Source organism: Amblyomma mixtum, chromosome 2, assembly GCF_055824585.1.
Source record: "Amblyomma mixtum isolate Tamu chromosome 2, ASM5582458v1, whole genome shotgun sequence".
Taxonomy (NCBI): Eukaryota; Metazoa; Arthropoda; class Arachnida; order Ixodida; family Ixodidae; genus Amblyomma; species Amblyomma mixtum.
Window position 1 is genome coordinate 89,294,741 of NC_143013.1, and position 22,117 is coordinate 89,316,857.

The 22,117-nt window shown below is 47.0% G+C and overlaps 1 protein-coding gene across 1 annotated transcript in view; it reads right to left on the bottom strand.

Annotated features, from left to right (window-relative positions):
* Positions 1-6,171: 6,171 nt before the first annotated feature.
* The window catches only part of tll (nuclear receptor subfamily 2 group E member tailless), a 43,524-nt gene continuing 27,578 nt past the window's right edge, over positions 6,172-22,117 (bottom strand). The window contains exons 2-10 of the mRNA XM_089567782.1: positions 18,983-19,064; positions 14,052-14,070; positions 12,682-12,823; positions 11,344-11,672; positions 9,990-10,115; positions 8,879-8,975; positions 8,038-8,187; positions 6,997-7,276; positions 6,172-6,346 (exon numbers count right to left, since the gene is read on the bottom strand). Of these exons, the coding sequence (XP_089423908.1) occupies positions 6,172-6,346; positions 6,997-7,276; positions 8,038-8,187; positions 8,879-8,975; positions 9,990-10,115; positions 11,344-11,672; positions 12,682-12,823; positions 14,052-14,070; positions 18,983-19,064 (1,400 nt within the window). The remainder of the gene's footprint in view (positions 6,347-6,996; positions 7,277-8,037; positions 8,188-8,878; positions 8,976-9,989; positions 10,116-11,343; positions 11,673-12,681; positions 12,824-14,051; positions 14,071-18,982; positions 19,065-22,117) is intronic.

A 22,117-nucleotide genomic window follows, 5' to 3' on the forward strand; every position in this document is an offset into this window, starting at 1 on the left:
TGGTTTTTCTGTTACGACTAAGGCAGTATTATCCGCACATATTAATACTAATGAGAGGCTATTTTACTCTACTTAAACCATCTGTGTAAATATGAAAGGACATGGATAAATTCGAGAACTTCGTTGTATCCAAAGTATATTACCAATTCAGTACTTACACTGTTGCCCATTTTAATAATTAACAACATGATATCGATTAGTAAGATAAGTATAGAAGAATGCTGCAAATTTGCCTCCGAATTCCAGTAACTGCAATTTCTCAAGAAGTATATCAAATATTACACTGCCAAGAGAATTATATTTTGTTCCAGAGCTGTACTAACTACATTTTAAAATTAACACTGCAAATGTTATTGTACTTCTGCCCTTCATAAATCCACACCATTCCGCGTAATAACGAGTAGAAATCTATTGAAAACCTGGCCATAACATTTAAGATGCGTTTTCTATAATATGCATAAAACAGATAGTGCAATTGGCCTATTTTGTTAAAATCAACTTTCTGCCTCGCTTATGTATTGGTCGGGTGGTGGATGTCTTTATTTGTTAGAATGCTATAACAATATGGAGAATTACAGCATGCAACTTATCCCTTTTGATATGCAGAGGTCGCTAGACCTGATATGGCTATACCGATGTGGCTAATAAGCTGGAAATGATGACAGTATGTCGGCTAGAACCATTTTAGTTGTCCGTTATTTGTCTCAATTTCCAAACTGAACGCCACTACCGCATTTAATTTGTCTTAAAGGTCAGGTTTGACTTAACTGAAATTATATTTGAACGTTTTTTATCTGTGTTTTCAATTCAGCTAGGAACTCGCGTATCTCGCTTCTTCATGGTCGATAAATAACGTAAACAAAGATATGATCGCAACATGATATTCTAATGGGTAGAAGTTCAGAATTTTAAACTAAAATTCCGATTTCTCGCAATACCATTTATCTTTTACAGAAACTAATGCACCTCCTCTCCTTTTTCGTGACAGAAGCAGCATGGTAAGCAGGCAATAGTAAGTTTAGAAAGCGGACTGATCAATATTAATTTCAGTTGAAGTAAGTAAAGCAGCGTATTGTCGCATATCTCACCATCATCTCAGTGAACAATCACCTGATTAAATTGTTATCAAATACTTCATATCTTTACATGGATTAAGTCAACGCAGATGGCGTACTTCTCTTTTAATGGTGTTTCTTTTTTGTAGGAATGCGGTTCTTTGAACTGCGTGACTATTCTCGTAGCCAATAAAGCTTTAACAAATCATTCTTAGATTTGGTCTGAATGACTGGTCCCCTTCCGTTTCCCTCACGAAAACTACACCGTTTTCGTGTCCACGCGAATTTATAAGACATCTCATGTGGTTTCATCTTGGATGCCTGAATCAGCTGTCGACCAGTGTGGATCACTTTTTCATTGTTGAATGTATTATCCGCTCAAAGCGCAGCTCTTCTGGTAGCCCAAGCGTCCAGCAATGCTCTTTTTGAAATCCTCTTAATTATATACGTGGAGTTGACCGCAGCGGCGGCCTATAGTGGTTTTAGTATCCTCCTCGCATGTGGGAGGTGGGGGTTCGATCCCCAGCGCCGCCGCGTACTCACCGGTGATGCAGTGGGTATAAGCGTTCCCCTGGCCTGGTGCTCGGTTACTCTGGAGAGAAGTGCTTGGGAAATAGGACTCTGACCCAATCTTTCGTAAAGAAAATTACCTTGCTCCCGGATACGTTTTGGCCAAAGCTTCCCTTGCGTCTTTAAGATTCAGCCTCAGCATCATCAGGATAGGTACATTTTTATTGTCCGCCGCTTTCAGTCTGCTCACACCTTTAATTTTATCACCAGCAGGTTAGGTAACACCAAGGCCTCCAGCAATTCTGTTAGAATAGTGATTATGTTCTCATTTTCTTTTAAAGGGGTGCCATGTAACTGTATGTTTCCATCGAGAATTCTTTTCAGCTTCATTCGGAGCTATCTTAATCGGATTTCATTCTTGATGTCTGCTTTTGATGTGATTTTCGAGACCGAAAACATTCTTACGTCTGCGACTAAGCCCTCCTTAAGCTTATTTTTTCAATCTCTTCACAGCTCTGGTACAAATTCCAGAGCCTTTAACGTTTTGCGCTATACTTTTTTGTACTTTGAGTGCCACGAGAACGTTTTTTGCGTGTCATCTAAAACACTTAAATGACGTTTTTAATAGACATATTTCTTTTCAGCATAGCAAGTTTTTATAGTGCTTCTGCACCCTCCTCGGCAAGCACGGCGAAGAGGTCTGCCTGCGTCGGCTTGGCCTGCCTATAATCTTTACAGTCCCAGAGCTTTGGCTGCTAGATGAGTGCTGTCTCTCGTCAACCTGGCACGTAACACAGGCCCGAGCCTTGTAGTCATCCTTTGGCATTGCTTTGAGTGCGATTTTCGGCACTCTGGAGCATTTACCATCATGATAAGCATTCTGACATTGCTGATTTCGAAGTCTTGTAGTGTCACCTGTAACCTGTTTGTGGCATGCCATGCAGAGCACGCCTTTGTCTGTAATTATAAATTAGCAGTGCAGACCAGCGAGGAGGGCGTCGTTCTTTCTTGAAACAGCAATGTTTACTTTCTGCTCTTCTGGTAAAAGTAAAAAATGCACTTGCGCGGGGAGCAATTTTTCCAACATATTTTATTGTTCCGAAAAAAAAAAAAGCGATTACTTCAATGAGCGCCGCCACAGAGGTATGCATCCTTTAATATTGCACATGCTCTTCAATGCAAACCTTTGACTTTTCACTACACGGTGCAATACTATGTCCGCCGTTTCATTTGCGTCATTGAATCAGGGCTACGCGCTCACCTTAGAAGGTGCTATTTGGTTTCATAAGAAATGCTGCACCGCAGTGAGCTTTCCAGTTTCTTGATTTCATATTCACTTTAGTTTTTATTGTGTGGCCCTGGTATGTTATATCTCAACATTTATATACACCAAGAGTGACTTCCCAAATCTAAACGGCGACACCATCGCGACACCATCGCCTGCTTGCGGTACGCGGTTTGCTTATCATGACGCGTTTGAGGACTGCCATCTCAGGCGAGGCTGTCTGCTTTGAATGTCTATGTCTGGGAATAAATTTAGCGCACGCGGCAGCGCCTCGGACCACATGAGAATCTTGTCCGATTTGCAGAAACACCAGTGACTGAGCGCATCGCTTTGTGGAGTATATCCGGCATGACAACAGACATTTATTGTTACGTTTTAAAGATATATCAACTTGCGAATAACGTAGCATGTTGTTTCATTGTTTTTTTTTCAAGTACTCGATAGTCAGTTGTTAACAACCTTCTGCCTTCATAGGTGCGCTCAGAATGGGAAATTTATTTTGGAAGTTTATTGTTTACATCTGCTTCTATGGATCGCACTTCCACCAGGTACCTGCGTCCGGAGGTAACCAGCTGGCAGGCCCATATTGCTGTGTTTTAAAAATATAGCCTCTTCGAAATGATTTTCCTTACTTCCACATCGTGTTCCAGTATGTACTGGCCTGTTTTCAAAGAAGGGATGGCCACTATGGTGCCCCGTGAAGCAGGAAACTACTTTTAAAACTATTGTTTACATTCGTTCATTTGGGCCGTGCCTCCGGCTGTTACCTCCACGCGGCGAGAGCAGCGCCACCACACCTCCTTACATAACTGGTTTGGTTTGTCGGGGTTTAACGTCCCAAAGCAACTCAGGCTATGAGAGACGCCGTAGTGAAGGGCTCCGGAAATTTCGACCACCTGGGGTTCTTTAACGTGCACTGACATCGCACAGCACACGGGCCTCTAGAATTTCGCCTTCATCAAAATTCAGCCGCCGCAGCCGGGATCGAACCCGCGTCTTTCGGGTCAGCAGCCGAGCGCCGTAGCCACTGAGCCACCGCGGCGGGGCCCTTACATAACTGGTCAATGTTGATTCATAAGCAATTATTAACGCTTTATTTCTTTTCTTACGCCAGTCTTCTTTTCATCGAGACCTCTCTTTGCGAATTATACTGGTGCTGATACAGTTGAACAAGAGTGTACACCGGCCCTGACTTCCAGAATAGCTGGCAAGAAAATATTCCTCTGGCCTTGGAATTGAAGCTGTGGCTGAACAGTTGCGCCGGTGCACAAAAAAATAAAAAGAAAATAAGGAAAGCAATCGTTATGAAATAGGTCGTTATGAAATGCAGACCGCCTGCCAAAATCGTTGTGTACCTTATCAACGTTGATCTACGAGTTCGTGGACAGGTCTGAGGGTGAGCATCACATTTACTATGATATTAAAACCTCTCGGTGGACAGACGCATAAAAATTTGGTTCCTAAATTATATACACAGAAGCTGCACACTGAAAGAAACCTCTCAGCGTCTGCAGCAGGTATGCGAGAGCAAGCTTTTCAAGTGTGTCCACCTACATCAGTGGTGCCGCATTGTTCGATTAAAAGCCTACGGAGATATTGGTGCATTCACTCGCTGTAATGTTTCTTGAGGCTCATGATCAATAAAGGCACGTTCAGGCGAGCAAGCTCTTTAATCGTGCTTAACTCGAAGGTCGAGCTGTGACCATTAGGTATCACATTTGCATGTTTTCCGTAATTATTTTGCCCCTTTCGCAATCTTCAGGGCACTACACATGCACGAAAGCGTAAAATGTCATGGTGTCCTAACGTATAACGCGCAGTATTGATATGAACATTGACTAGCAAAACACAGTTCTGGCGTTCACAATCACCACTTCTCAAACAAGCAAGTTCTCATCCATTCCAGAAGAGGCAGCACTGAACAGTCGTTGACGGTTCTCCAGGGCTGTTCGCCAGGTTGTCTTGATGGCTTCGGCGATGCGCTTCACGAAGTTCTGCTCGTAGTAGCAGGTATATATATAATCGCACTGCTAACAGTTCACGTCAGCACTTCCCAGAAGCACGACACGCAACACGGAACCTGCGGCACTTCTCGGCACTCATGTTGCACACCGGACGCCGGAGAACGGTATCCACGTTGGTCCTTCCACTGTTCCCAGCGAAGTTGGTATATGCCGTTCTGAAAACAGGTAAACGGAAAATTAACTTAAGCATAAGTTGACAAAATTTAAATAATAATTTTAAAATAAATAAATTAACATTATAATAATATAAATTTAAATAATATATCAAAATATTATATAAACATTTGCCATTTTTTAAAAGGCAATTTTAAACAAGTATATACTCCGAGACTACAGGCGGAAAGAATGGCATAACAAAAGACAGCAATGCCTAAATGCACATGACTTATCGATGTGACAGGTGCCCGCCCTAACAGTTTACCCATAATTATCTTGGCACTGCTCTCACAGGCACGCAGTGCGTTTGCACAGGTCCATCAGTTCTCGTTGCAAGACAGGTGCGAAATCATTTCAAAAGCCAGTCGAACTTCGGTTTCCCACTAATCCTGCCAAAAAAAGAAAGGCTTCTGTTTTCTTAATCGCAGTATACAAATAATGTGGAAGCTCAGGTTCACTCAACTCACTGTAATTTCTGTTTTCCCTTAAATTTACTGCCCCAGTCGGTTGATTGCTCAGTTTCTCTCTACTCGCCGCTGATTTATGTGCATAGTTTTCAACTGCGAAGACTTTACCATATTGAAGAAAGCCATAGATTAAAGTGAAGCCGAAATTAGTCGTAAACGACTGTAGTTTCTACTTCGGCGCTCACAAATTAAAACTAAAAAAAATTAAGAGGCCCCACGCCAGTCGCCTTTGTACTGAATGGGAAACAGCGCCATGTTCCTCCTTGTGTTCTTAGGTGCGTATTGCTCTTAGCACTATTAACATCTCATCATTGAAATAAATTCACGTGATGAGCTCAGTATAGTCCACAACGCTCCACCAACTGCGAGCAGCTGGAATTTAGGTCATCTGTAGGGCTACGCTACTATTTCATCCCTCCACGTAGGCAATAAATAACTCGCGAAAATGACTTTTATGTATTGTTTCTCAAACCTCGTTCAGCAAATGTACAGCGCGCGGTGATATACATCTATCGTGTGAGCCGAGTACTTTCTGTATGGCATGCTGACATATTTCCAAAACCTATTCGAACAACCCCCCTTGTGCGAGGTGCTCCTATATTCGCGAATATATTCGTACTCACGGCAAAACACTGGGCGCCGTAACTCAGTAAACCGGCTCCAGGGCTAGGCGTTCAGAGGCAATGGTGGACCCACGAGGTCCAGGTTCGCAGTGCTGGGGACCCAGAGCAGTCACGGGAGCGGTTCGAACGGACCAACTGCCGGCGCCCGCGGCGGGGCTTCTGCGCCGGCAGTTGAGGACCCACGGGTGCGTTCATTCGAGTGCGTGCGTGAATCAAGACGTTGGCGCTGTCAGGGAGACGATTACCGCAACGGGTCCGACACAACGCCATCTCTTCACGTTGGCACTAGTGGTAACGAGCGCATCTCCAGGGAACGCCTGCATGGAACGTTGCAAAAAAGCCGATCTGTTTGGTTTCTTTCGCAGGGTGTGCGAAAAAAGCGAGGGATACTACAGTTATGAGGAATGTGGCATTGAATGACGGCTCGTAAGTACAGCGCCAAAAAGAGAACAATACTTGTCTGCTGCATAGTTTGATGTTAACCCAAAATAAACTCGGAGGTGCATGCCGCGTGTACAATGCTAATTTTTCCTTTAGTCATCATCTGTTCGTCGCTGTTCTGATCTTTGCTGTCCAAAATGAAATGTATTTAATGAAGCTGCTACATGATTTCAACGGCCACTATCGCTCCAACTAAGATTTCTGAAAGTATTTGGAACAAGAGCATGAGCCGTGCTGCACAGGTATTCAGTTCTCCAAATGATTCAGCAGGCTGCAGCGTTTTTAATGATTTCCATTCATAAGTCATGCCCCAAAGGCCCCATCTTTCTGGATCGTTGGCTACGTTCTTTCAAAAAGAACGTCCCCGTCTCGACGGCGACCAACGGCACGAACGATAACTCCAGTGCAAGGCGGCAGCCGCGGTCGTGCGCGTACCATGGCGGGTTCAAGATGACCCCCGACTTGTACATGTCGCACAGCAGCCTCTCGATGGGTATGGCGCCGATGAACTTCCGGAAGAACAGCTCCTCGATCGCCAGGGGAGACACGGTTCGGAGACAGGGCAGAGACAGCAGCAGCTTGCCGAAGCGGAACGGCTGTGACGGGTACGCCGTCTGGATGTACCGAGACAGCGTCAGCTGCGCCTGGTCCTGCAGGGCTGCCACGGCCCGGACGTCCCCCAGGCTGCGCGACTCGGACGTCTGGTCCTGGAAGGCTGCACGTGTGAACGGCAACAAGCAGCAGAAGGAAGTCAAACGGCAGGCTTTTGTTGAACGAGTCATACTATATGTGCGGCTACATAGACTAATAGGCGTATACACCGACTGGAAAATATCTGCCGTAAAAAAAAAAAAAAGAGGGGAAATGTTTCCTGGTAGAATATTACATACCCAACCCGTTCAGTTCAACTGGCACTTTAGCGGATATCATCGTTTATCACCAAGTATCAAGCGAAGGCGGGCTAGTTGGTGGTTGACAATGGAGTGCATATTGCAACCGCGCAAAACGACGAGGGACGAAGAGAGGAAAGCACAAGCGTCTTGTCCTGTGCTTTCCTCTCTTCGTCCCTCGTCGTTTTGCGCGGTTGCAATATGCACTTCATTATCACCAAGTATGCCTGATTGTGTATAGGTACAGTCTTTGTCAAAAGTAACCAGCCTGCATGGTTTGCTTCTAGCGCGTACAGTGGAGCCCTTACAGCTTCCCTGAAGCTGAAATGGTCGTTAAAGAGAAGGACTGGGGGTCTTCTTACCTTCCAACAACTTTTTATCTTTAGGAAAGCCTCAAAGGCTCCACTGTTCAAGCTAGAAGCAAATCATGCAGCCTGGTTACTTTTGACAAAGACTGTACATATGAAACGGATAACTAGGTTTCAGGAATGCTATAATGAATAACTACCTGTACGCCATGCATGTATGTAAAATGTCACTGGTGCGCTTAGCATGACCTTGCCAACGTGCTGTGCTGAATACGTACATGTTTTGAACAACAGGATCGCCTTGACACACGCGTATTCCGTAGCGTCCACTTGCATGTCCTTGAATTTAGAGATGATATCCTGGAAATTTCTTATCTCCGCCATCAGAGAAACCACGCGCTCCGACGTCGGTGGCTCCGAACCAAGGCCTGCGCACACGAGGAGGAAAACCGTTACTCTTCGGACAGAACGTGTCTGCACGCTTCATGACCGAAAAATATTTCCTCATAAAAAATGACATGGCTATCTGAACTGAGGTACTCAGACGCACAATGTACCCCGACCTTCTGCGCGGGCTGCCTGGACTTATTTCGCCGTCCAAAGCTGATAATCTGCGAGGTCTCCTTCCTACTAAGTATAGCCTAAACTCTTCCATATAAGCTTTGGGGCTACAGCCAAAAGTAGAAAAGTCAAGAAGGGACTCAAAGCTCCTTTTCGTCTCTTCCATTTTCTTTTAGATTTTGCAATGGAAACTCAGGGGGTTGGCTGTTTTCCACTGTAACAGTATCAGGTAAGGTACAGCCTTTGTCAAAAGTTGGGAGCACAGGGGGTTTGCTTCTGAAGCATACTGTCTGGTTCGTAATGCATCTCCAGCGCTCCAAATTTGCTGAAGGTAAGAAGATTTCTGGTCCTGCCGCCTCCAATAGGTAGTACTACCACGAATGCTACAGGAGTCCCACTGCGAGGCTTAGAAGCAAACCCCCTTGGCTCTATACTTTTGGCAAAGACGTGCACGTCTCCCCCATTCTTATATCGTTTGCTACTACTATGCTTATGTTTGCACCTGCGCTCCTCTCCGATGCTATTGGCATAAAATGTAATGCTGTTGTTCTTTCTTACCAGCTGCTGCCAGCAGTGGCGCCACCTCGAGGGGGAGAAAGAACTGGGCAGCCGAGAGAACAAACAGCTCCCGCCAACCTTCCTCCAAGAGGAGGAGCTGCGACGAGGAACAAAAAAAAAATAAAATGATGTCACGAATGCACAGTTAAATACAAGGTACAAACTATGCAGCCATTAATTAGAACTGTACGTGAATTCCGCCATCTGGACAAAAAAAAAAAAAAGGAGCACAGAGGAATGCAACATGGACGACGCAGCAAGCCGACAAAAGAACACGCAGCCGTTGGTGCGCCGGAATTGCTGTGCTTCCTGCAAACATGTAGCCACAATTTAGATGCCACAGGCAGGCACAGCGCCATTCAGGTGCTAGAGTCGCGGATTGGTATATATTTCCTATCCCAAAGCCGATTAGAAAACAATGCTAATCAATTTCTTTGCAATCCTTTTAGTGAAGAAATTATCTGCAGGGGACACCGTTACACCGGAAATTAAGATGTCTCCTTTTCAAGACAAAAAGAATATCATAATGAAGCATAGCTGTACACGCACACCAACTGATGGGTGTGAAAAATGTTGCATTAAGAGTTATTTGCCCATTCCACTGTCGGAAGCTGCAGGATGTATTTTACAGAGCATCTCGTAACGTTATACTTATCGCCTTGAATCTTGCATTGCTGACTACTGCTACGTCGCAAAAACATCGAATAAAACTCGTGAATGATGATCATTCTAATGAATCATCAATGGTAAATTTATACGCCTAGGGGTAAAAAGGAAGCTAGGGACTAGGCTCTTTCCGTTGTTCAATAGTCGGCAACGCGAGGCATCCTTTCTTTATTTTTTCCGTACCGAAGCCATATCACGGAACGCTTGAACACGATATGGTTCTTTTCGCCAACTTCAGACAAAATCAATCACCTCAGGTAACAAGCGCGGTATTTTTCGCTTCGTATTTTAGCACTCAGTTTCAGCGGCGAGCGATTGGAAGCAGAGAAGCCGGGCTTGGTCGCAGGCGTGGCAGCAGTCCGATCGATACTTTCTCCGCGATGTCTTACAGCGGTACGCCAGGCAGGGAAAAAAAAAGCACAAATGGCAGACAAGCCCCTCCCACCTGATCTCTCACTGGCAGCACGGTGAGGGCGGTGACTGTCTTCATCCACTTGACGTTCATGAAGAGCAGTTGGGCGGCCGACTCGCAGATTGCGTCCGGGAACACGGCCAAGATCTCGTGCGGGTACTGCGCATGCGCGAGTTGCCGTCCTAAGCACAGCAGGTACGCGAAAATGACGAGCACGCAGCAAAGCAAAGCTTCTAAGTTTTTTTGCCTTATAGATACAGCAATGTGGTCGTTGGCTGGCTAACTCCATTAGCGTGTACAGTCGCCAAAGACTGATTACGCTAATAACAGTGAAAATAGGAGTGAGCGCATATCTTTCGCCTGCTACGCAAAATTCGCCACCTTCCCTTCTTTTTCTAATCTCCTTCATTGGTAAATCGCATAATTTTGTCCGAACAGCAGCAGTTTCCGTTAAGGGTGTCACCGTTTCCACCTGGACTGTGGAAGGCGACGCCAACTGGCGTATACAGAAGCGCCGACCTCAGCTGCATTGCAGCCCAAAAGAACTATATTACAGCAAAAGTGAATCTCATGTGCACGTGTTATCGTGTTTGGTTGCAGCGACCATCGCGGCTTCCCAGGTGCTTTCGCATGTACTTATCGGTTACGTCGCCTCTCGAGCTGATCAAGAAGAAACAGCGGAGCTCAAACAGCTTTCTTCACTCTTCAGCGTGAGCATATACTACGCGACCAAATACAGGTTCACATCGACGGCCCCAGTGAAATCAACATGATCCTTATCGCCGGCGTCCGGTCAATCCGGCAAGAAGCCGTTAAGAATTCAGGGCACGTGATGTATATGGCATCGTCGACACCATCATCCCATCGCGTTTTTTTATTATTATTATTACAGCATCGTGGTTTAAAACAGAACAGACCAGTGGCGACTTTTGAGACTCTTGGATCGCATATGCATGAATATGCCGATGAGCCGTGGTCCCGGGGTCTATGGAGGCGAAACGCAAAAGGCGCCCGTGTGCTGTGCGATGTCAGTGCACGCTAAAGATCCCCAGGTGGTCGAAATTATTCCGGAGACCTCCACTACAGCACCTCCTTTTCTCTTTCTTCTTTCACTCCCACCTTCACGGTGAAGTTGAGGTGCCCACCGAGAAGTGGGACATTTAGTGCGCCATTTCCTTTCTTCAAAAGCAATACATTTATTCGACTTTAGTTTGGCGTACGCAGTATAACCGGTGAATAGTTTTTGGTCTGATGATTAGCCGTTTCGTGATTTTTCTAACCTGAAATGAAAATCCTGCAATTGCGCAAGCTGACTTCTGGGCCGCGAAACCACTCAACTCGTCCAACGAATTACCCATGACCACCTGCAGTCGTTCTCGTTCTTTACCTTGGGTGTTGGGTGGCACAGTCCCGCTCCGGGAATCGGCCTCAGCGCGGGCGCCGTGTACAACACTGCAGCCGCAGCGGCGCACGCGGCTTCGGGAGTCGCTCCCGCGGAGCCCAGGAACGCCGGATGCAAGGCGGTGAAGGGGCTGCCAGCTCCCGCAGCGGCACCGGCGGCGCCAGCGCCCAGAACGCCGCCCGCCCCGCCAGGTGTCAGTGCGGCCGAGGGACCCGGGGGCACGAGGCCTGCGGGCCGCAGTCCGCCTTCCTTTAGATACAATGCCACCTGTCGGCGAAGCGTCGAGTTGCGAGGACCGCGCTCGTGTTGTACGGCTGCGTGAGAGAAGGCGAGATGGCCGTGAAGACTATAGCTCTCACTCTGCCCTGCTGCAAGCCAACGTCGCTGAGCTGTTGTATCACCCAAAATATCGTTGGCTTGGCCGCTGTGAACTTGAACACATAGAGCTGACACTACATCAAATGACCTGTGATTGCATCTGAACATAGTAGACGCCGTTTTGCGTTTTGTTCTCAATCGGATAATTCATCCCGACTGAAGTTTCTCGGTTCAGATATAGCCGAGTACCACGCGCTACTCTTCCATTGGCCAAGCTAATTTAATATATGTATATATGTACGCAGTTTTAAAAAGCTCAGTGCTATCTTATAATCGCAGTCGAAGGTTTTACTATTTGCACGTCGCTGTTTTTGGCTAATTGATCAAACTAGAAAGGGGGAGTGGGACAGTAGCGGTGGCCTAGTCGTTTGAGCATCCGCCTCACATGCTGGAGGTGCTGGGTTCGATCCCCAGTGCCGCCGGGTACCCACCGGTGATACAATGGGTGCAAGCTTTCCCCTGCCTGGTGAAATGCGTAGGAAACGGGTGAAATGCTTGGAAAATGGGTCTTTGACCCCACCTTGAGAAGGCAACAATACCTTGTGCCATGTCGCTGTTTGGCCACTGATGCCCTTGCGCAATAACAATCCATCGCCATCATCATAGTGAGGAGGAGCAAATATAATTTAGCACGTTATGCAATGCACAGTAGAAAGGTGATCGTTCAGCACGACGTAATAGCCGGCACCGAGCAAAGGGAAACGAACCGGGGACAGTAGGGACTCAGATGGGAAGTTCGTATGGGGGATGTTCGCTGGGATACGCTGGCCGCGGCGGGAAGCATGGAAAGGCCTGATCGGACGTCAACTAGGGAGGACTTTGTCCCGTTGTGTACTCAACCTTTCTGGTGACGGTGATCAAATGAGTGCCACATCCCCGCACCAACAATCATTCGTTGGCGATACCAGTTCTTGCTCCCACGCAACGACCTCGTCTTCTTCTCACCTTCTCTGTTCATGCCTGCCTCGAGGCACTTGCGCAGACGGCAGGCGCGACACTGGTTGCGGTGTGTCTTGTCCACTGGGCACCCGTTGGCAGCCGCGCCCCGTGCCTTGCACACGTACTGTCGGTTGCGACGGATGGAACGCTGCACGGGTCAACGAAGGAGGGAGCCATGTTTGTTTTTGTTTGTTTTTTTCTGAACTCCGCGTACGCTTGCGTATTCGGAACAACAGTGCCGCCGTACACAGCAGCACTGGGCTTTTCTATAAGTTCGTAGGAATGACTCAAACATAATGTTAGATATCACGAACAGTTGCCAGCAATCTTTAGAGCTCCTCATGCAACGACGACAAATTGTGCATTGATAACGGACATGACGTGACCATTTTTTCACGCTCACACAGACAATCCTTTTTTATTAGTTATTATTATTATTATTCATATGCACCTGCAGTCAAAGCACGCAGGTGCACTTGGACGGAATCACACAGCAAAAAAGAATGAATGACTGGCACGAATAATGAAGAGGGTGATAAGGAGGAAGACGACCGGTGCACTGCCATAAAGGGGACAGAATTGAGGAAGAGAGGGGGCGGGTAAATCGGTGATCTCAATTAGAAAGATTCCTATTGTGCCTGCTAATGAAGCGTGCTTGTATCATGACTCTTCCGTTTTCTCTTTCGTTCGTCTTGAACGGAAAAATTTGAAGTAGCTCTGGGCCAATAAATTACCGCTTTGTAATGACAAAGACACTATATACTTTAAATGAAAACGCAGCAGCTTCTATACGCCACAGAAAATGCGAGAAAATGAAATACAGGCGTCCTTATAACCTTCCCACTCTTCGCAAGCAAACCGGGATATGTCGACACATTTTTTGGGTCGCGAAACTCGGAGGCTGTAGGCTAAATCTACATTCCCTTCAAAACGGCGATCACGGTGTCATTGTCAGTTCACATGTCAAGTGTTTGAACCAAGTGGCGGAAAAATGTCTCTTTATGGTATTTTCTCACCGATAGATGCGTCTTTTTGCTGTAGAACAAGCAACAACATACTCAGAAAAGCAACACAAAGTGAACAAGACAAAGGCAGCCTCAGAGTGCTAGCCAAAGTTCCGACAATAAGACTTGTTTTCGTCTGGGCCCAGGCGAAAACAAGTCCTCTTGTCAAAACGTTGGCTGAGCGCTGCGAGGCTCCTCCCTCCATTGTTCCCTTTTTGTATTCAAGAAGCCCGCCCTGCTGTTCTCTCTCTCTCTTTTATGTAGTCAGAAAGAGACATAGAGTCGAATTTTACTCAGCACTAAACTTCAACTGAGTTGTTCTAGGGACTCTCTTAGCGCATGCGGATGCAGAGTTCTAAGAAAAATGCTCACCTTGAAGAATCCCGCACACCTGTAAAAAAGAAAGAACAGCGAATGTCAGCCACGTAACGACCGGCCGCGCAAGAAACACGGCAATTTACAATTTACGAAGTATATACGCTCGTAAGATACGAAGACCTGTTCTGGAGATGATCATCAACGAGTGCGGCAAACTCCTCTGGTAGCCATTGTAACTATGTATGCATGAATTCATGGGTTCCACAAAAAGGGCTTGTTCCCAAAAGGTAAAGTGCAAGCGGTTGTTGAAATGCGATGCCGTTAGTTGGACACTCAATGCGCACAGACCACAATATGTTTACAGACGATCAAGATGTGTTTCATCTCTCACTTGAATGCTGCAGCATTCATGCTAGTGGCAAAACAAAAGTTGAGCGTTATCAGTATAGACACGAAAGGTTTAACTCTATGCTAAGCTCAGGATAATACATACCGTGTAAATAAGCTACACAACTGTTGGAACACGGTGCATAATTTAATAACCCCATCACCAGCGTAACATAACAAAAAAAAAGACTTTCACCGTGTTCAGTACTGATATTATTTCAGCTCTAAGCGTCGTTCAATTGAATTAGCTCTCGCCGTAGACGGGAGTTTGATCAAACAGCAGGCTGTGCTTGAAGCACGTAGTAATACCATTTACATGCATTTATATATGCACAAGTTTCAGCCCGTCTCATTCACAAAAGAGGACATGCTGCCTATATTACCTGCCACGCTGACGCTATCCGGTCATGTATACATAAGTGGTTCTTTCGCATTCAACCGGGAGAACAAAATTAGAAAGAAAAAAAATAAACTACCCGGTACACCATCGACTTTAAGCGCCACCGCGACAGCCGACAATGACGCCGCGCCATATGTCACTCGCAGTCGCCGTCACCAGGCGCCAGCTAAAATGGTCCCCTTCGCCACCCCAACCGCCTTTCCACCCCCTTTCCCCATTCACGCTCTCTCTTCTTCCCCGGCGAATGACCCAGCGAGGGCGACGCGGGTATTATTATGCCAAGCTGCGCAATTATGCCAATCCCGTTCACCCCCTACAGCCAGCAGCGCTCCGGGGTGCAGGCTGTTTCCGGATAAATCGGTGCAGTTGATGTATACGCCGAAGCGTTCTGCAGGCAGTGAAAACATACAACGCTCGTCTCATCGTTCCTGTTGTGTCCAGCAGCGGTGCCTCTAAGCGAGGCAAAGCGACCAGACAATGTGTATATCTGTAGTGGCGGAACACGCGATGGTATCGACAGCTTTAAGCTCCACGAAATGACCTGCTGCTGCACATAACTATTTACCAAAGGCTTGTTTCTTTACGCACGCGGCTCCGCTGAACCTGACGGGAAATGGCTGCACAAAAACGCACCCGCCTCCGCCGGCTTAGCTCCTAGCGCACTCAAGCGCTCCGCTGGTGAAAACGACCCCGTCTTTGATACAATACCGAAAGATTCTCAACTCCGATGGAAGGAACGAAAAACATAAATGAAGCAACAAGGATCGCCGCGTAAAAGTGGGTTATATAGTAGGTAGCATTCAGGAATATACTGTAGCCATGTGGGTTACGTATAAGCGCAGCTGGAGTTTCCGCGCATGTATCGCTTAGTGCAAGCTGCTCCCTCACCACCCGCGGTGAGCTCGCGCTCTTTACGCCACTTCGTTCGCTTGCTTCGTGGCCTTTGAGGTGACGCGCCCCTGCTCGATTATATAGATGGGCAGTTTTCAGGCCGCCTAGGCGCCTCGCCCGATGGCGACAAAGGAGAACTCGCACTAGCGCTGTAAACGATATCAGCCAGCTCTCTGGAGTACAGGACACCCGTCGTGAACACTTAGGATCTCTACTCTCGTCCCTACGTCGCGTGTTTAATATGTAAATAGTAGTCGAAAATGGTTTGGTTGTGCATGCATTAAGAATGGCCACTATTTCTACAGCGTCGTATGCTCTTTAATTGTAAGCCCCAATCAGAAATGCTAAAGCAGGCTCAATAGAAAGACAACACGTGCACAGCGTTTGTCCTCGTACAATGCAAGAGTTTATATGTACTTTGCTTTCAGTATGTTTTTACGATTAAAAAAAACGGCCTGCATTTAACAGAGTGCGTCTCTAGCGTTTACCGCGAGTCCAATGCTTTGTTTGTATGCAGTGGTAAGCGGTAAAAAAAGGGCTGGCTTTTTGCGTACTGTATAAAATGTGCGGATCGCCCTCCTTCGTAATAAAAGTTTTTAGTTCAGCGCCCTGTGTGTCTCCTCCTTCATTCGTCCCTCGTCTGTCAGCGCTATAATGCTGATAAAAAAGGAGGCCTACTATCATGCAATCGTGGTCAGAGAAATCGAAACTATGCGGCAAAAATGAGAGCACGAAATAAGGCAGGCAGCAATTGACGGAGGTGGAATAAGAACGCGCTTACATCGCACTGATTACAAGAGAGTTCACGCCTTGCATCGGGCACGTAGCCAGAATTTTTTTCAGGAGGAGCCCGAATGCAATTTTTTGCGTATCGATGCTGAGGCGGGGCTGACCAATAATCTGGGATGGTTCTGAGGAGATTTTAGAAACCTACAACCAGGATTGCGGGATCCTGTATCCAACTTTATTCGCCGAAGAACGCACTGACAGCGCTATACTGAGCACGATGTGTTGGATTTTCTTCTCGGCCTTTTTGCTGTGAATCTCTCTCTCCCAGCAATCCACATGCGAAAGTACATGTTCGCCATATTCGTGGTCAACCTCCATTGGCTTTCCTTCACCTGTCTTTCCCCATCCCTCTTCCATCTGAAATATCCGAACTTTGTCGGGTTTCCGAATATTTCTATCATCACCATCGTCGTTATGTATTAAGACGTTCACTGTAGGGCAAAAGCCTTCCTCACTGATCTCTAATTTACGCTGTGCTCTGAGTACTGTGCAGAGGTTTCAATTTTCAAGCTTTCTCTCTTCAGCGGTCTGAACTTCCCAAGGGAAGGCTCCCTCTGAGGCGTCACAACGCACTGGCAATGCTTTCAGTGCCTATTAAGCAGTCTTGAAGAACGGCGTGTGTTCATATATTTGCCGAGTCTCGTCTGCTTGCTGGATCGTGTACAAAGTTGTGCGTGCTCTGAAGCTGGACAAGCGAAAGAGAGGGTATTCGGGGTTATCATGCATGGAAGGAGGAAATAAAGGGAAAAGGGCTGTCGCCCTCCTCAACCTGGCAAAGCCACGTTTAGGTTTGGTTTGGTTTATCTGTGTGTAACGTCCCAAACCGACTTAGGCTATGAAAGACGCCGTAGTGGAGGGCTCCGGATAATTTCGACCACCTGGCACTGACGTCGCACAGTACACGAGCCTCTAAAATTTCGACTCCATCGAAATTCGACCACCGCGACCGGGATCGAACACGCGTCTTTCGGGTCAGCAGTCGAGCGCCATAACCAGTGAGCCACCGCGGCGGCAAAGCCACGTTTAGGAGGGCGACAGTGGCGCCTCTTCCTGTCCACAAATATCAACAAACGCTCCGCGTATTCAAGCGTTCCCCCCACAGTTCCCCGTCCTCTCTCGATTTCTGAAAGGCGGGGTGCAGCGCCTATTATGCCCTGCTGCGGTGGCGTGACCGCTCTCCGCTTGCCTTGCGCTTTTGCCTCGATCGCCCTCGCTCGAATCACGGGCCGGCGACAGCCAGGCAGGGGACAAAAGGTAGGCCGCCCCAACCACGGCAGTGTAGACGGAGAGGGGGCGCCATAATCTTACCCATGCCTTTAAGTTTGCCTGCTCTGATCCTGAAGACCTTGTGAAACCAACACGGAGCGGAGGGTCTAAAAGGCAAATAGCTCGCTTCTCAATTCCGCTGTTTGTTCCAGTTGTGTATAACAATGTCATGCTATGTAAATGCCTTTTTGAGAGCAATCGTTTATTTATTTTTCTGCCGTTTTCTCTACATATACCTGATTTCTTCTAGTTCGATGTAATCGTTTGCTAAGGCGTTGTGTAACATGCGCGGTTATACCCATCGAAGAACACTTAGCTCATGAAGGTGACGTTTCTGGTTAGTGACATTAAACGACGTGCAGTGGGCTCGCCTAGCCACACTCATGTGACTGCGCGTGACCATGAGGTGTCGGGTAAACTGATATACGTATCCACTAACACGTCTCCGGTATGCTAAATACGTCTATTAGAGGCTTTTAGCATATACGGATAGATATTAGACTATATATACCGCTCTTCCCGAAGCCTCCTGCGCCAGCGCAGTGACATGGTTGGGGCCAGGCGGTGCCTGACTACGCAAGCGCAGCCGGTGTGCGGTAAACCGGTATATATCAACGCTAATATGTATCTGCTGTGCTAATCAAAGCCTCTTTTAAATGCTCTTTAAAACTGTACGACCCGCCGAGGCGGCTCAGTTGCTTTGGCGTTCGGCTGCTGCTGCCAAGGTCACGGGATGGAATCCCTGTCGCGACGTCCGCACTTCGATGGAAGCGAGATGCAAAAACACCCATGCACTGTACGATGTCTGCGCATGTTAACAAAAACAAGGTGGCCAGAATTAACTCGGGGACTTACACTACGGCGTCCCTCATAGCCCATGCGTCGCTTCGGGGTGGTTAACCTGACATACCACATTTAATACCATACGCTCTCACACACACACACACACACACACAAAAGGAAGTTGCGCTTCATGATCCAAAAGCTTTTGGTTGGAGGAGGTGATAGCACCGGGGCTGATCCATTATCCCTAGTTCAGGTGTGTAGAATTATTACTGCCCCAATGAATTTTACCCATGAAGCATACAAGCAAGCAGTACAGGATAGGCTGTAACATGGGAACAAACGCACCAAGGCCACAATGCACACGCGTAATAGGCAAGAGAACACAGAGAGCCAAGGGCAAGACTTGCTGAGGATATAAGACCCCCTTGAATGCGCTTCGAGTGGACACATGAAGCCGTAGACTCACCCATCGCAAGCGAAGATGCCGTAGTGTTTTCCGGACGAGTGGTCCAGGCACACCTTGCAAGGAATATCCAGCAGGATGCGACCTGCGTGTTCAAAAACGGACGTTAAAGTTGAACGTTATTAAAATTCAACTTTTAAATAGCTCGAGTCAAGTTAGGGTCCTGTCTCCTGGAATTTCCAGGAGTGGGTTAGCGTTGCGAAGAAGAAACAGGCGTGTACTGACAAACCCAATGTTATTAATAATCCTCTTTAATTCTTTGCATTCAATAAAAACTTCACCGTAAAGCATGACACGCTCTTGAAAAAGCCACGACGTTTTCGTCCTATAACAAGGGACATAAGTTCAGACAGTGACAGGCACGATTTGTAGCTTTCGTAGTTTCCCTCAGCTCATCTCACCTACATTTTCTTTGTTCCAGCGCCAGAACAAGTTAACGCTGTTCTGGGGACCTTTAACGTCGGGCGTGCACCGGTGACTGTTCACGGGACGGAAACGGCCAGGTGTACACTCAGCCTCCACACGAACTGACACCTAGACATCCTTCCTACCAAACGCACGAACTATTCCTGTAACACCAAGCTCTCCCTTTTGTGTAAGCATAAAGCTACGTTTATTTTTCTGTTTTTCTTGTTTGTTTGTTTGTTTGTTTGTTTGTTTGTTTGTTTGTTTGTTTGTTTGTTTGTTTGTTTGTTTGTTTGTTTGTTTGTTTGTTTGTTTGTTTGGCGCAGCACATCTTCAGACGCAATCACGACATCCGAACCACTTTGCCTGTGAACGAAAGCGTCTACTATGGGTGAAATTCGAATCTTCTGCTCCACGGCGTTCCGTTAGGAGCAGGGGAAAAAAAACGCTGTATATCGAAGAAAAACTGCGTTCTACCTTTATTTAGTTCGAGGATGTAGCAACCTTCTCTGACAGCAGCTCGTACACGCGTGACCTATATACTCATTCCTTCCATTTCGCTTTTTATCACTCGTCAACCTGGCAGCCGTGCGGGTTTCCGTGCTCACAAAAGGAGGGAAAAACATTTGAAACGAACTTTCATTTTCGAACGTTATGTATATAATGCTACCGCCACGTGTCGGCTCCATGCACACAGCAACCATGCAAGAAAGCTGCCTACGCGGTTTATTTATTTCCCTCGTTCCTCACGCGGCACGACTTTCTATCTGGAAACCATGAAAGCCCGGAGTCAGAACAGGTTTCCGTGCGCTTTCTTGCTTTTCATGCTATCTTATACACGCGTTCGCAGGTCCGTAGGTTAACTGCGTAAGGTCTCAGGTTTACATTTCTGTATGACCCGCTATGTGCAAGTTGCGCGAGATACACCCCGTTCGGAAGTCTTTTGGCATATAGCATCAACTGCGGGGCCTTTTCCTCGACTTTCTGTGGCACAGAAAAAGCAGAAAAAAAACATCTCGCGTGAGATAGTTTCCGAGGGTGTTTTCTCCTCGAAGACGGTCGGTGAGGCGTTTGATTTTGAGCTCCCTTTCCTGCGTCGCTCCTGAAAGGTGCGTCCCTCGATAGAGGCATGTTTATTACTATACGTCAAGCCTATATTCCCCATTTACGACGCGACTTCGGTGCCTGCCTTCTCACTATTTCGATGTTTTCTTTCTTTTTGGTGAAACGAACGGTGAAGTAACGCAATACCACAACCACCACCACCGTATGCGTGACGCCTTAGGAAGCCTTTCTCGTTTATTTGCAACGCGGAAAGACAGACGTATAGCTGCGCCAGGAAGCCGTGAGGTCAGTTTTTTTTTCTTTTCGGCAACATGTTATGTTCACTCACGATTCTTTCATTCCCTCGCGCGACGCACGACGTTCGCCATTTTGATTGCCGCGCGCGGCTTTTGCAGCTGCTTTTAAAATGTCTGAGTACCTCTCGAAAAGCATCTTTCTCAAATGGAGGCTGTCTCTATGATTGAGACCTGTGATGCCTGTGATCATTTCCGGTGTTTGGTTTTTTATATATACTTCACAGTAACTCTTCAGTCTCCTTCACATGCACGGAACTCAGTCGCACTCTGAAGTAATCGAAAATAGGAAAACGATGTGAATGTTTGCCCTGAAGAGCGCATGTATTTCAGGCGTATACTAATCATGAACAAGAAGGATAACACTTTTGTTACGTAGGAAGAATTGGAGACGAAAAGATAAGAGGGCAAATTCGTAGGCAATTTGGTTGTACACAGTGCAAATAAGACGTGCGCTGGACGCGCGAGCAGTAACATGGGACGGGACGGATTAGAATCGGCAAAAAAAGAAGCGTACCCATATTTCCTCTTTCCTGCATCCTGTCCTGTCTTCCCGTGCGGCAACTTTTCACAGAGAACAACACAGGCTTCTGTTTCTGGGCGAGCTGGTTCATGATCCAAGAGACACGTAGTATACAGCCAACAAATATACTCTGCACAGGGATGAACACACGTGCATGAGGCTAATTAACACCTGAAACTTATCTGTTGTTGTTGTTGTGACTGAGAGAAGGATGAAAAGGAAATTGCACGGGCCTGCTACTGGCTCAAGCCGAGCCACCACCGCTGCCTCGTGCAGATAGAGGAGAGTCAAAAGATCAGAGGAAAGAGAAAAATGAAAGAAAAGACGCGCGTCGCAGCAACAACTGCGTACGCCGGAACAGACGCTGCTCAAAAAACAGATAAGCGGCCGAAGCCGCGCTCGCCGAAGCGAGAAACTTATCTGAAGCAGACAAACGCCTATGTAGTACATAGTGGGGACGAGGGAAAGGATTGTGACAAGGCAGCGTACCTTCCCCACTGTTTCCCTCCTCTCCCTCATCCTCACTATATTCGTGCTTTTCTGCTTGAATAGAGTTCAGTTTTAAACCAGCCTCGTGTATACGTTCGTTCTTCCCTGTGCAGAGTCCATTTGTTGGCTGTAATTCTATTCAATGCGAATTAAAGACAAAACCGGAGCGTGCTGGAAATGGACTGGTCACGATGCCTCCAGTAGCGTGGAGATTCACTTTTTCTTCCCGCGCGATTCGCAAATTGTGTAGCGAAGAATCATCATAAGCTATATTAGAATGCCCGGCCATCGAATCCTCATGACCGATCGCTATAGTTTAGCACTATGTGTTAGCGCACTAATGAAGTTAAGCTATGTTTTCAC